The following is a 13,809-nucleotide window of genomic DNA, read 5'->3' as shown; positions in this document are numbered from 1 at the left end:
GAAGACAAAGACAAAGACATGTTATCAAGCACCTTTACAAATGAATTTCTGTATAAGTGTAGAACATTTCAACATTCCCTATTGTCAGGAAGCCCGACTTTTTGGTGTCACACAAAGCCCCAGAAACAGGGCACCTCCTGATCTACTGCTTCTCTGGTCAGAGCGGATAATTTCCCTGCCTATCAGCCCCTGTGTGCTCAGCAGCACAGGAACTCAGAGGCTTTAAGGGGCAGTGCAGAGTTTAACGAAACAAAACCGCCGAGTCAGGCTGATCAAGGAACCAAGAGCGCTGAGCTCTTAAACCTGTTCATGAAAGGCAGCTAATGTCTGAGGTAGGAATCGTAATCGTAAACGCCATGCTCTGCAGAACTTGCAAGAGCCTGTTGTGGCTCCTTGACTCTGTCCACGTGTCACAGAGAAGCTGCTTTCCTCCTAACATCTTAACTGATTTGGGAGCAATTTCTCACCCTGATTGTTAAGGGCTAAAACCAAAATAAATGTAATCAATTACAGCATTCGAGGCCCAGGAGAAATTTTAAAAGCAGCTTTCAGGGTCAGGCTTTCAGTAAAAATAGATCCTTGCTGACAATAGGCAGAGCTTCTCTGAGCTTAGCAGAGCTGACAGCTACATTTGCAGGACAACTGCACCGTGTACATTTTGAGTGTGTCGTAGAACAGGAACTCATTTGGCTGATTCTTGGCACGCAGAAGGGTTAGCCTGACATTTCATGGCAGAAGTTAACCCAAATAAGGTCCATGCTATTCAGTCTGAAGGGAAAATAAATCAAATCTGGTTCCCATGGGCAGGACTTCACCACTTGATTAGAGAAAGAAATGAATCTTTAAAGTATACTTACACGAAAGGTATTTGCCATTTGCATGAGAGATGGGAATGGCTGCATCCCAAGTTAATGAAATCAAGTCTTCTGTGCCTGTTTGAGGATTTCATCTATTTGAATTATGCAAATATCAAATATAACTTCATTGTATAAAACTTCAAAATGATACTGCTATCCATACATCCAGTGAGGATAAAATAATATCCCCACTCCCCAAGCTTAACAGTGATTGAAAGCCAACAAGAGGTTATGATTTGGTCCTACCGCACTGTGTTCATGCCTTGACAGTCAATTTAGAGGACATTCTTGCCTGTCAGTAAATAAACATTAAGTCATTTTAAATTGCACTTCCATTTGATAAGGTTAAAGCAATTCTCTCTTGCAGAAAGGCACTCAGAGGCACGTTTGTGAATGCTAGTCATCAGACACGCAGCGACTAATGGCCATGTCTACTGTGGAAAAGAGTATCAAGGCAGACTGGCATAGTGAGCCTGTGGCAGCAAGGGGAAGAACAACACAGGTGATAGCTTGCCCTTAACTCAGAGACTCTAAAATGCCAGAAATCAATCCTTCATTTACAGACAGGGACCCACGTGTGCAGCAAGTTCTGTGGTCCCAGACAAGATTTCTGAAAGTCCTCTTTTACCAGCAGGTATTTGCCAAGACAAATGTTCTCCTTGGGTAAGTTTGCTGGACCCTCTTTGCAAATCCAGCACTCTCCTAGAAGAGATACACAGCAAAAAGTGATAAATAGAACCTCCTCCTTTCCAGCCAGTGAGGCTGGGGCTTCAGGATCAGGGACATCCCTCCACTCCTGGCATGTTCATCTCAATTACAGAAATCATCTCTACCTCAGAAACCAAATTAGTTTGATCCCTATCTGCACTTGGAAGGTTGTCCCTGAACATGCCCTTCTCGTGATTGGAAATTTTCTCATTTCTATCTGTACTCATTCACGGCCCTATAGACCTATTAGTTCTTGTGCCAACGCCATCATTTAGATTGATGCAGAGAACATGGTAATATTTTGTAATATCAGAGCATTTGTACTGCAGTACGTTTCCTAAATTGTCAATATGCTCTTTTAATAGAAAAGAATTCATTTAATTCTTGGACCAGAAGACAAATAGAAAAGGGACATCTGAATTTCAAGTTGCTATCAGAAGGCTTCTTAGAATTCAGCAGACATGCCTATGAGCAAGGAATTGGAAAAGCAAAGGGAATCACAACAGTGGAAAGTTCCTGTCTCTAGATATCAACTTCTAACCACCACCTCCCATGGCTGCCTCCAAGTACAGGACACAGGGAACAGAAATGAAATACACAGTCAAACATCTCCAGAGGGACACTGAGATGAGGACTAACCTGGCTTTGCTCAGAAATGATTCCAACTGAAGGGTGACAGTCTCTTGTACCCACCAGATGAACAGATAGCTATTTCAGAAAAACATCTCTTTTAGCTGTTCTATTGCTGGTTATTCTTTTTCATAGAACAAATTAGCAAATCCATACTCAGCATAGATTTCAAGCTCTATAAATTCGAAGTTAATCAGGAATACTATGACTTTCAGCTAGTCTCTAAGCTGAAGGGGAACATTCATGCATGTTGGAGGGAAGGTCCCAGGCTACAGAACTGAAAAAACAGCAACTGCAAACTCACTGACATAAGGTCTAACTTTAATCGGTTGGGGAGCCCTGGGCTATTTCTAAAGATGCACAGCAAGGCTTTAAGCTAAATTCATCCTACAATGAGACTGGATTGATTGCACCCAGTCACTCCACATATGGCTATTACTGGATCAGTTCTGCAAGATTTTCAAGTCAGGGTACAAACCAGATTTTCCTCTTTCTCGGTATTCCCTGCCCCAGTGTGCTTACATATGACTCAAAGCCAGACATGTTCAGACATGTTTTGCTATATTAAACATTTTAGTTTTCATTAAAGGTTTGTCTCCCCATTCTCCTATCAGCCTAGTAGCCCTCTTCTCTTAAATAAATGTGGTTGTTATGTATCACATTCTTTCAAAAGATCAAGTTTAAAAAAGGATATACGTTAAGCCTTTATACTTTAGTAGCAAAGTTAGTGCCCTAAAATCAACAATCGGGTTTCCAAAGTTATGTGTATATCTGCAAATACCAATAGATGCTTTTACAAATCTAGGAGTCGATGCCATCATTGCTACCATTAGAATTCAGGTATTTAGACTTTCAAGACAAAAAGATTATTCAAATATCATCTTTTGAACATCTCTGGCACAACCCAGTCCAGTCACAGTAGACCTGTGTTCCTTCCAACAGATCTTTATGATTTGCCAAATAAGCTTGTGACAGAATGTCAAAAGGCTTTTAGCAATATTTCACTATCTGAAGGGCAAAAGCAAACAATTCCATTTGAACAGCACACTTTCTTTTGCCTTTGTCCTTCACCATACCACAGTTGTTCTTATCTGTTGGCTAAAAACGTGACGTGGTAAAGTTGTACATACAGCAAAGACTGTTTGGGTCTCCCCATACATTACTGCTGAGGGAACACAAGCTTTTGTTACCATGAAAGTTTAAATCCTCGTTGTTGCACAAGTCATTAAAGCTCCAAGAGCTTTTATTCTCTAGCTAACCTCAAGCATTCCCTTGAGATTCCATTCTTGAACATCTTCATTCTTAATGCCTTTAAGGGATAAATTTAAGTTCAATTTTCTTTTCAAAATCAGGGAGCACAACAGTTTTCTTTACTGCAAAGACAGAATGTGAGGCATGGGAAGAAAAGATTCAGCAAATACTGAAGCCTGTCAAAAGCAATGCATTTTGTGTCTCCTTCTAGATGGAAAAAAAAAAAAAATACACCCAGGAATGTAAAAATATATTTTTTTAAGTTTATGACTGTGGGAGGTGGTGTAGGAAAAACGACCTGTCAGGGAGAGCATTTTAATTGACATATTTTTGTTCCACCATCTTACAAAGTGCATTTCTTCTGTCTGTCTGAAGGCAAACCCCAATTACTAGCCTGTTTTGGCATATACAGAAACTTTCAGAGCAGATGTAGTGGGATAGACCTAGCACTCATCTCTTTGTGATAATTCCACATAGACAACTGTGGGAGAAGGAGAAATCATAGAGGGATTTTCCTGTGCTATTCACATCAAGTTTTTGGCACTCAGCAACATGAGGACTTTCCAAAGTAGAAACTGCATCCTTATCTTGACAACGCTATCCTTAAGGTTATATTCCATCCCCTTTGGAGCCCAATTCTTTCACATTTTTTTTCCACAACAGTAAGTTCCACAATTCAAATATTACACTTCATGGGAAAACTATGAACTCCACAGATTTTTCTAGGAAGGAGCAACCAGGACAGTCCTCTGATGTTCCTCCAAATCAAAATCACCCTCAGCAGCACCCAGCTAGCTATGAAAAATAAAACACAAGAACAGAAAGTCATTTATGCTGAGTGAGGACTAGTACAGATAGGTAAGCAATACTGTCTTCTCTACTACACCTTTGTGCCTGGGGTTCTTTACACGAGTATAGTTGAGTTTCCTGGTAATAATTATGTATGTGCATCTGTCTGCAGATGGTCAAGTCAAGTCAAGTGTTTTCTGAGTGCCAACAGAACTCTCTTGCTCTGCATGTTTTCCTAAGCATACAGCTGATTTCAGAGAGACACTCAACTCTAACCCCATAAGCTATAATTTCAATTTAAATATCTTCCTCTTCAAAAAAATAAAAAAATAAAAAAAAATCACAGAAATAAACAGGGTGAGTGCTTTTAAGAGAATTAAATGTAACAAACTGCTTGGAAACAACTTAAGGAGAAGTAAGGGAAAATTAGCTCATAACAATACTAGAGCTGTTCTTCAGTTTCACCTTTTCACTGTAAGTTAGTATCTATATGATTAAGCAAACTCATTTAATCCGTAATGGTTTGACCTGGATATTACTCATGCATCCGCAACAGGGATCAGAAGCTAACAGCTTCCTCACTTACGTGTAAGGCTGACACCCAGCACTACAAACATGCTTACAATGCCCTGAGGAAAGGCTAAGAAGATGCTGCATGTCGTGCCAACCATCAGCTGAGATCTTAACTGTTTATTTTCCCTGGTAATTCCTTCTTAACAGTTTTTGTGTGTGTGTTCTTTTATTATTATTATTATTATTTAAAAATCTGCTACCTATCCATTAAAATTACAGGCTTAGCAACTCACACGTAACAGCGAAAGAGACAAGAATAATCTTTAACTTGTTGGTTGGCAGTTCATCTCGTCTCAGCTTCTAGCACAAATTTTGCCTTTAGGAAATCAAGAATTTATTAAGGATAAAATCGAAAGCTTCATACTGCTAATAAGTACTCAGATATTAAAGCTCTCTTCCATTAAAATTCAGACGCTAGCAATCATTGTTTAAAGATAATGGTCTTAACATCAGCTAGGAAAATAAAAGATTTTGTTTAGTGAAATTTGATATAATTGGAATACGAAACAATAGAGGAATAGATAATGCATTTAATTTTCACAGGTGAAGACTTCAATAAATCATCTGTGAACTTGCCACAAATGAGCCCTGTTTACTAAACTGGGAAGTTGTGAGAGCAATTTGTGCTTGAGTCGGTGTCTGGCCCAGAAGAGATATCGAGACAGAAAGTAGAAAATTAATGCTGGAGAGAATTGACCAAAGAATAAGGCAGTAGACAAAAATCAGTAGGATGTGGTTTCCCAATGCACAGGTGCTGATTTTTAGCTAAGGACAATCTTTCAGATCTGGAGCAACATCTGTATTTCTCCACTTCGACAGAAACAAAACTTCCTGGTTTTTTACTCATTCTTTGGAGGACAAGGCAGTTCCCAAGGTTTAGTGAGCAAACGTCCTAGAGAGGCGTTGCTGTAACCCGGAGTTGATTTTTTAGAAGCAAAGACAACCAGAACTCAGCTCCCCAAATGCAGAAATCCCCACATCCACTTTCCTTCTCCTGCGTATACCAGGGGGTGCCAGGAGACTCAACAACCGAAGTATGAGGAGAAGACACACAAATGTATTATCTAGAGTTTATGAAGGAGACAGAATAGAGGTAAGGAGAAAATAATGAATAAGTTTAGGGCCAAGTAGCTGTCTTTAATGAGGTTAATACCTTTAAAGACTTTGGGCAAAGGCAAGTGCAGCACAGAAGTACTTAAGAAAACTCAGCTGTTCACTTAGCCCCTGGACAACACAGATGGCAAAGCATAAAGATGCTCATGCTGTGTGTGCTGCAGCAGGACGAGCTGGGCTGAAGCAGGACTCCAACATCTACAGCTCACTGTCAGACCAGGTGAAATACCCGTTTACCTTGCAGTCATCAGCTGAAAGACAGAAGTATGGCTGTGATTTTCACTAAGCACCACTAAAGCATCTATTGTCCTCACAGGCTTCTCATTCACAGAAGCAAAGACAGCAGTTGCATGCAGAGACTGTGAGGATATCACATATGGAGAATTATGTGGATTATGCTAGTGATGAACTTGATTCTCTGAGTGCAGTGTTTTCAGGTTAGGTTGTTCTTAAAGCTGCAGACTTCACATTGAAGCAATTTTTAAGTACTCTGAAGCAAACTGTAATCACATATTGATTTTTCCATTAAAACTACAAAAAGTCTTAGATACCCTGGGGGTTCTGGCCTCAATTAGTCCCCATTTTTATATCCCTTTTCTTTCTGTTGCATTTTGCCATCCTTCAGTGTAAGTGGAGAAGAAGATTGTCTATTTAAGTCAAAAGCACAGTCTTCTGGTACATGAGTCCACTCAAAAGCAGCAGTACATTAATTGCTTTCTCTACACTGGGAGGAAAATTAAGCTTGTTTCCGCTTATGTTCATTTTTAAATTAGTGTGGGAAAATTGAAAATATCCAAATATCTTGACTGGAAATTTGTCGTGTGTTTTTGTGTGGCTGTGTTTATGTTTTGTTGTATTTTTCTTTAAATCAACAGAAATCTCACAGCTTGTCAGAGTAGGTTGTATCGAATTGGCCCAAGAAGCTGTTATCCCTCGATGCAGCCTTTCCATTGCCATCTGCTGAACTGCTGAGCTTGGTTTTATGCTACCAGTATGCGTTAGCATCCATGAGTTTTGCTGTTGACATCAGGTTAATACTTTTGCAGAAAAGAAACGCAAATGTTCCTGGACACCACTAAGAAAATCCCTTGCTTTGATCTCCTTTCCAGAAAGCAATGCTTAAAGCAGAAATCTTGCTTGCAAAAGAGGTTGGGTGTTTCATTCAGCTGAATGGCCAGAGCCCAGTCCTTTGGTCCTCTTGCCTCATGTTGTCTGCTCCATCCCTGCTCCATTTCAGAGCACGCAGCCTCCTGCTTGTCTTATGTATTTTGAAACCCTGCTCAGGGGAGTATATGGATGAAGACACCACATAAAACACAAAGATGAAAATTACATACAGCCTACAACGTATTTATCTTCAGGCTCCCCTCCAACAAAGCCTCTGAAGAAAGGCAGCTGAGTGGAATGACTAAAGAAATGAACCGAGAGGAGTCAATGAAGCTGAGCTTAAAGAACATGGGCTGGAGCTGTGCTCTTCTGGAATCTAATCAATTAGGTTATTCTTTCAATTTTATTCTATCCCCAAGCTCTACCTTTCTCAGTAAGGAAAACAAAACAAAACAGAACAAAAAAAGCAGCCAGTTTCCAGCCTATGAAGAAGCATCTAATTTTCCTGTACCAGAAGTCCCACCACTGTCACGTTATACTGTGGCAACCATGTATTTTTTGCAGAGTATTTGAAGTAATTTGTCCTCCTGAAAATCCAATTGCCAAGTGCCTTGTGAAATACATTTCCATAGTGATCTTCAGAAAGGCTATTTCTACACACACTACCTTTTTTCTGAGCAAAACATTAATCTGCCAGAACTAGAATATAGGGGAAAATTGTGCTCCAGCTTATGTTCTAAGAGATCTTTTAAATTTCTGACTCTGAGTTTTATCTAGTTTTAATTTCTGGGCAGGTTCAGCTGTGATCTCCAGTTAAATAGCTCTAGCTGAGCTTCTGCTGACTGCATCTACTGCAACCAAACAGTTGGATTATTTCAGTACTTCTCTCTTCTGAAAGAAGAAGCTCAAGATGGACAGATGTCTCTCTGCATGGCCAGGAGAAGGAAAAGCACTGCTCAGCTGCACAGCTGCTGGCTGGCAAATGGCAAAGTACCCACAGCACCTAGTAGCTCATGTAGCAGGACCCCTCTCTGTGCTAGCAGAGAAGAGCACTGTTCCAAAAAGCAAACTGGAAGCATACACAAAGAAAAGCAGTGGCTATAGCAACACTAAAGGACTTTTCTATTTCAGTTTATTTACTATGGTAGGCCTGAAGCTGCCTCATACAATATAACTTAGGCCTTCAGCAGAAGCACAAAACTAAAGCTGGCAAGAGAGATACCACAGAAGCTTCAGAAGCAATACATTTTTCATTTGAGTCAAAACTTGCTTCATCACAGAGTACGAGTCCAGGTCAGTCAGATCTAGCCTGATGACAAGCTGCTGTTGTATGAAGGCTTTGTACTAGTGAGCAGGTTAGAAAGGAATTAGGTGACACCAGTGCCAGCAGAAAGTGCTGGCACACAGCAGCTGGTGCCAAAGCAAAGCCCGCTGGGGGCTTTGGAGGGGGCCAGAGGCTTCTCCTATCCCATCCCCCTTCCCAGCAAGCAGCCACCTGATAGTGACTCTTGAAGAGTTTTAACTTGCATTGTTTCAGCTAAGAACCAACACTGCTAATTATTTCTGTAGCTGGTTCTGTCTTTTACAGGCTGCCTTAACTCACCCAGTGCCTACCGGTCAGATTTGCTCCCTTCACAGGGATGGGCTGACCCACTGCAGGCAAAGGGGTTTTGCCATCTAATTCAGAAGATGAGTAAAAAAATCACAGAGACAGCCTGCAGGAAGCGTGCCCTGTCTAGCCAAAAGCATGAAATGCATAATTTCAGGAGCAGGAATATTATGCAGAGACTTACACGTGCTGTTGTATTTACAATATATTACTGCCAAGAGCAGTAATGAGAAAGAAGCTGGAAACAATAGCACTGCACAGCCTAATTTATAAAAGCAAAAGTGATTTTCTCCAAACCAGCAGTACAGTTTTGCATTCCTCCAGTGGAGGGAATCTACCAAAATTTGAGCTGAACTGCTTCTGGAAGTACTTCCTCTACAACAAGCAAAGTTCTTGTGCAATTCCTCCTCTCTACCAAGAGCATAGCTGAAAAACACTTCAAATCCTCAACCAGCCTAACCAAGGACTTGAGCTTCACAAGCCCTTCCCCAGGTGAGCACAGCCTGCCCATCACCTTGCTGCTCCCCTTGTTTGGCCCCTTGTCACCCTCATTCACCACAGCTGCATCAGCCCATCTGCAGCTGGTACTGCAAGCCTCAGTATTACCCAGGGCAAGCAGTCTTTTGCTTTCAACATTTCCAATTCATTTTCATGAATTTTCTAAAGTGCCACACAATAACATGACAATAAAAAAGTACCAGTTCCATCTCCTGTCTTTTTCTGCTTGGCTTTTTCTCATCGTAAGGAGATTTATGAGTTTAATCTCTGTTTTGTTGAACTTACCACTTTTAACAACTAGAAAATGCTAAACTGTTTTTATTGCTGTTAGATGTTCAAGGACATCTTGCTATATGCTGTCATTCACATTTCACATTAAAAGTGAAATATGTTGTAAATGAGCAAATATTTGTTTTAATTTGACCCATCTGTTAAAAGAAAAACAAAGAGGGCTTCTAAATCACTATATTTAAATTCAGCGATTTGTAAACAATTTATATGTTCATTTATTCTGGGTTAAAACTGCCCTAAAGCATCACTCTTATGAGATCTCCAAATTAAATTGCTTTGCATTGTTCTCAGGGATGCAGGCTACAGTTTCTTCCTCTTCAGTTTATTAATTTATTTCCCAACAGAAGTTAATTAGCAAGACTCATATTAAGAGCCATTTGAAAGATGCCTGACATAGTTTTGGGGATTTCACAGAAGTGTCTACTTGTTCCAAAAAGCTGAGAAAGCATCAAATATTGGTGTCAAATTCCCTCGAGACAGAGGACAAGCTGGTTGCTTTCATTTAGCTTCTTAACAGTTCTGCAAGCAGCGATCGGTCTGCTCCATTCCACTCTGGACCGTCACCAAGCAAGGACAACAGCCAAGGAGGGGGAGAAAAGCCTCAGTGACTTACTTTCACCTCTCAACCTGGCCAGAACTTCTACAGAGTTGGGATCTTAGGTTTTGATGTAGCTGTGGACGATAATTTACAAGAGCAGCCAGACCCACAGACATTTAAAGATCCCACAGTAGCACTTAACTTAAAGAGCAAAGCCTTATCTCTTTTTCATCTGTGCAACATACTGTATTTAGCTGCAGCTGTTAAGCTTCTACCCCAGCAGTCAGTTTTCCAGGGGAAAGGATATCGAGAGTCCTTTCAATCATTCTGATGTGGGGTCTCTTGTCCACGACTCACAGACACCTAGCACAAGATGATTGCTTCTCTGAGTGAACCCTAGGCATGAGGAAGAGCTCTGTGCAGCCTCAAGCGTCACATCTCCCAGGCAGACAGTGACAGGACAAAGGGGAATGGCTTAAAACTAAAAGAAGGGAGATATAATTAGATATTAGGAGGATTTTTTTTACTCAGAGTGAAATGAGACTCTGAAATAGGCTGCCCAAAGAAATTATGGATGCCCCATCCCTGCAGGTGTTCAAGGTCAGGTTGGATCTAGTGGGTGGCATCCATCAACCCAGGACAGGGGGGAAGGAAGTAGGAGATCTTTAAGATCACTTCCAACCCAAGCCATTCCATGATCTCCTATATGAAGCCTTCACCACACTCAGTGCCAGCACAGCTCCATCCTTTCCCCACATCCTCAAATTACCAGCCCTATCAAAAAACGAAACAAAACACTAACAAAAAAGCTAATCTACACAAAGCTCTAGAAGCGGACAGACCCACGAGTTTTAACTCCCCCTCTCAACATCAAGCAGAGCACCAAAAAGCAGCACAGACATTCTGGGTCTGTGCATTTATACACAAGATGGCTCATTTATTATATCCAGTATCTTATTGAGCAACTCAACAAAACAAGAACTACCCGTAATTCAGCCAAGACATGATTAAGGGTGCCTCTAAGAGCATCAACATGGAGGATGCATGGATCACAGCCCAGAAAGATTCCAAGTTGGTGAAATGACAGCTTGATTAGTTTTTGTCTGACAAATGCAGCAAAAGAGATCAGAATCAAATAATTCCAAGGCTACAGACCTTCAAATAAAACCACGAAAAAAAACAAACCAAAGGGGGCAATAGCTATTTGCAAGACCAAATCAGCTCTCCAGCCCAGCTTTCTTAATGTTCAAATGCAACACAGCCACAAGAGCCCCAGCTAAGTAAGTGCCCTCCTGAGAGCACCCTGAGTTAGTAAGTAATTGCCTTCAGTGTGGGACAAACTCTAGAACTTGCACGGCAGTCCTCCCTCTCATCAAGAATCTTACTAAATATGCACGTATTTGTAATTTAATGGGAGGACATGCAAATAGAGCTGCTTTATATCCTGGCAACTGTGCCTACTGCTACCCCACAGGTCAAGCATCAATACCCTGTTACCGCTTCGGCATCACACAGGCATACATTATAATCAGACAGTGTACCTATTAGACAGTAAATGGATTTTTCTTTCCATGTTCCCTCCAACCTCTTCTACCAACAGAGTCAAAAACACACTGGGAAATCAGGTTTCTTAAAATATATCACTGTAAACAATAGTATTCCTTTCCCCTTCGAGCCATAGATCCCTCATGCGGAAAAACTTTCTAAGATAGAAGCTCCTGGGTTTCCTTCCCTTCTTTGGAAAGAGAGCAGGGGTGAGGAGTCTCTTACCCAGGAATAAAATGATCTGTCTCCTGGAGCTCTTGCCCTCTGAGCTCTCGCTTTTCCTTAGGTACTGCCCCTGTTGTCCAGGCTCACCCTTCACTGCCACAGTTCCTTTCTTGTGGATCATCAGGGTTTTCATCATGCTGCGGCACATGAAGGCAACAGACCCCAGCACTATGATGTACACTGCAAAAGCACTGAAGATACTGGCTTGGAAAACGGGCCACTTGGAGGAGAGGCTGGTACAGATTGTCATGTTTTGCTTTAGTTCAGGATGGTGGTGTCTGGCAGTTGACTTGGCACAGGCAGTCGCACCTTGATAGTCCTCAATGATTTCCAGTGGATACTCTGTGCCCATGGCAAAGAGGAGGGGCAGAGCCACAATGACAGATGTCCCCCAGACAAAAGCAATGAGGATCTTCACTTTACGGGGCCCAGAGACTGCCTTGAACTTGAAGGGGTGGCAGATAGCCACATACCTCTCAAAACTAAGGGTGCCCACATGCAGCACAGTTGCATAACTGCAGGCTTCGAAGAGGAAATAGTAGAGCTTGCAAGCCACATTGCCATTTGGGGTGGCAAAGGGCTTCCAGATGGCACTGAAGAACTCCATGGGCATGCCCAGTAGGATGACCAACAGGTCAGAGCAGGCTAGGCTCACCATGTGATCCGTGACCTCCTTCTGCAGGTAGCCTTTCTTCTGCAGGATCCTGGTAGCCTTGATGGTGATGCTGTTGCCCAAGATGCCTGCTATAAAGATGCAGATGTCGAGCAAGGCCAAAGTGATCTTGATCCAAGGAGATACCTCAAACTCAGAGATGTGGCTGTGGTCAATGAGATGAGAACAGTCTGAAGAGGATGTCTGTTTAGCCATCGGCAACCTCTAGGAGGAGGAAAAGGGAGGAAAAGCCACTCTGATGTTGGATAACACAGCAAATCAATCTTTTCTCACCTTGCTCCCTACACAAATATACACAAGTCCAAGCAGTCAGGTACAATGAAATCGTCTCAACTAGCCACACCTGTGGGTTTTGTTAGCAACAACTGTTGAGTCAGTAATCCAAGTGGGAAAGAAAGTATCTTGGTTCTTACCAATCTTTACAGCGAACAGTTCCTGCTCTTTTTGGATTTTCCTCCTCTTTTCTCTATTGCGTGAAGCTACTGCTCCCCAGCCCCTCTGTGATGTGAACTGCTCTTTGCTCAGCTCTCGTCTCTTCCTCTGTGGGCAGAGGCAGTCTTCTGTCCTGACCTCAGTAGGAGGAAGTCAGAGTTTCTGTGTGGCCCTGTTAACCATTAACTTAAATCTTGCCTGTTCCGAGTCACTGATATCAAAGGAGAGTTAGGGGAAGGAAAAAAAAAAAAAAAAGAAAAAAAAAAAAAGCCCAAGTCTGAAATCACTTCCTGTAATAAGAGCTCCTTCTCAGGGACAAAAAAAAGGTGCTTCTCCTAAACCTGTTAGATTAGTGGGGTGAGGCTGAGTGCATGAACAAGCACTGAGGGGAAAATATCTGCTCAAAAGTTTAACATTAACTGGGCACCAGACTTCTCTATGCAGTGGCACCAATGCACCTCACTACTTTACATATCCTTTAGTGAAGACCTCAGCATCTGTGCTGCGGTGTCTGTTATGCAGCTTCTGTGGCCATGGACCAATTTACTTCAACAGAAGGTTCTGGTTTTTAGCTCCTGCTGATGAATCTTCTCAGAAGTTATAAATCGAACTCCAGATTTAGACACATTGATTGTCTGCCTTTAAATTTCCATCTTCTTACATCAGATAACAAAAAGAGTGAAGTTAGTAGTCCCAATTATGCTCATACTTTCTAATAATCAGAAGTAGCAGGGGATGAAAACGTACTTCCTCTCTTGTGTCTCACCCCAGGGAGAATGAATTTAATGCGCTCTTTAGTTTTAGTTTCAAACCATAGCACTGAAGGCTCCCAAGGTAACCCCTGGAAACATTTAATTAGAGGGTGTGTATATGGATTAGGAAACCTTTAAATTACAGTGCAAAACAGCAGAACAACTTTTGCAGCTATAATCAAGAGAGTGGCCCAGTACAGCAGTCTGCTCCAACACCA

The 13,809-nt window shown here is 41.7% G+C and overlaps 1 protein-coding gene across 2 annotated transcripts in view; it reads right to left on the bottom strand.

Moving 5' to 3' along the window:
* GPR39 (G protein-coupled receptor 39) overlaps positions 1 to 13,058 on the bottom strand; it is a 64,779-nt gene extending 51,721 nt beyond the window's left edge. The window contains exons 1-2 of one of the 2 annotated variants that reach the window (XM_085228910.1): positions 12,821 to 13,058; positions 11,735 to 12,611 (exon numbers count right to left, since the gene is read on the bottom strand). In XM_085228910.1, the coding sequence (XP_085085036.1) occupies positions 11,735 to 12,602 (868 nt within the window). In that variant the 5' untranslated portion in view covers positions 12,603 to 12,611; positions 12,821 to 13,058. Of the gene's footprint in view, positions 1 to 11,734 lie in introns of both variants that reach the window. The other variant, XM_085228909.1, reaches the window with a different exon arrangement.
* Positions 13,059 to 13,809: the final 751 nt, after the last annotated feature.

The sequence above is a fragment of the Meleagris gallopavo genome, chromosome 7, assembly GCF_905368555.1.
Source record: "Meleagris gallopavo chromosome 7, MGAL_WU_HG_1.1, whole genome shotgun sequence".
NCBI classification, from domain to species: Eukaryota; Metazoa; Chordata; class Aves; order Galliformes; family Phasianidae; genus Meleagris; species Meleagris gallopavo.
The sequence above is the reverse complement of the archived record's forward strand: the minus strand, read 5'-3'. Positions and strand labels throughout refer to the sequence as shown.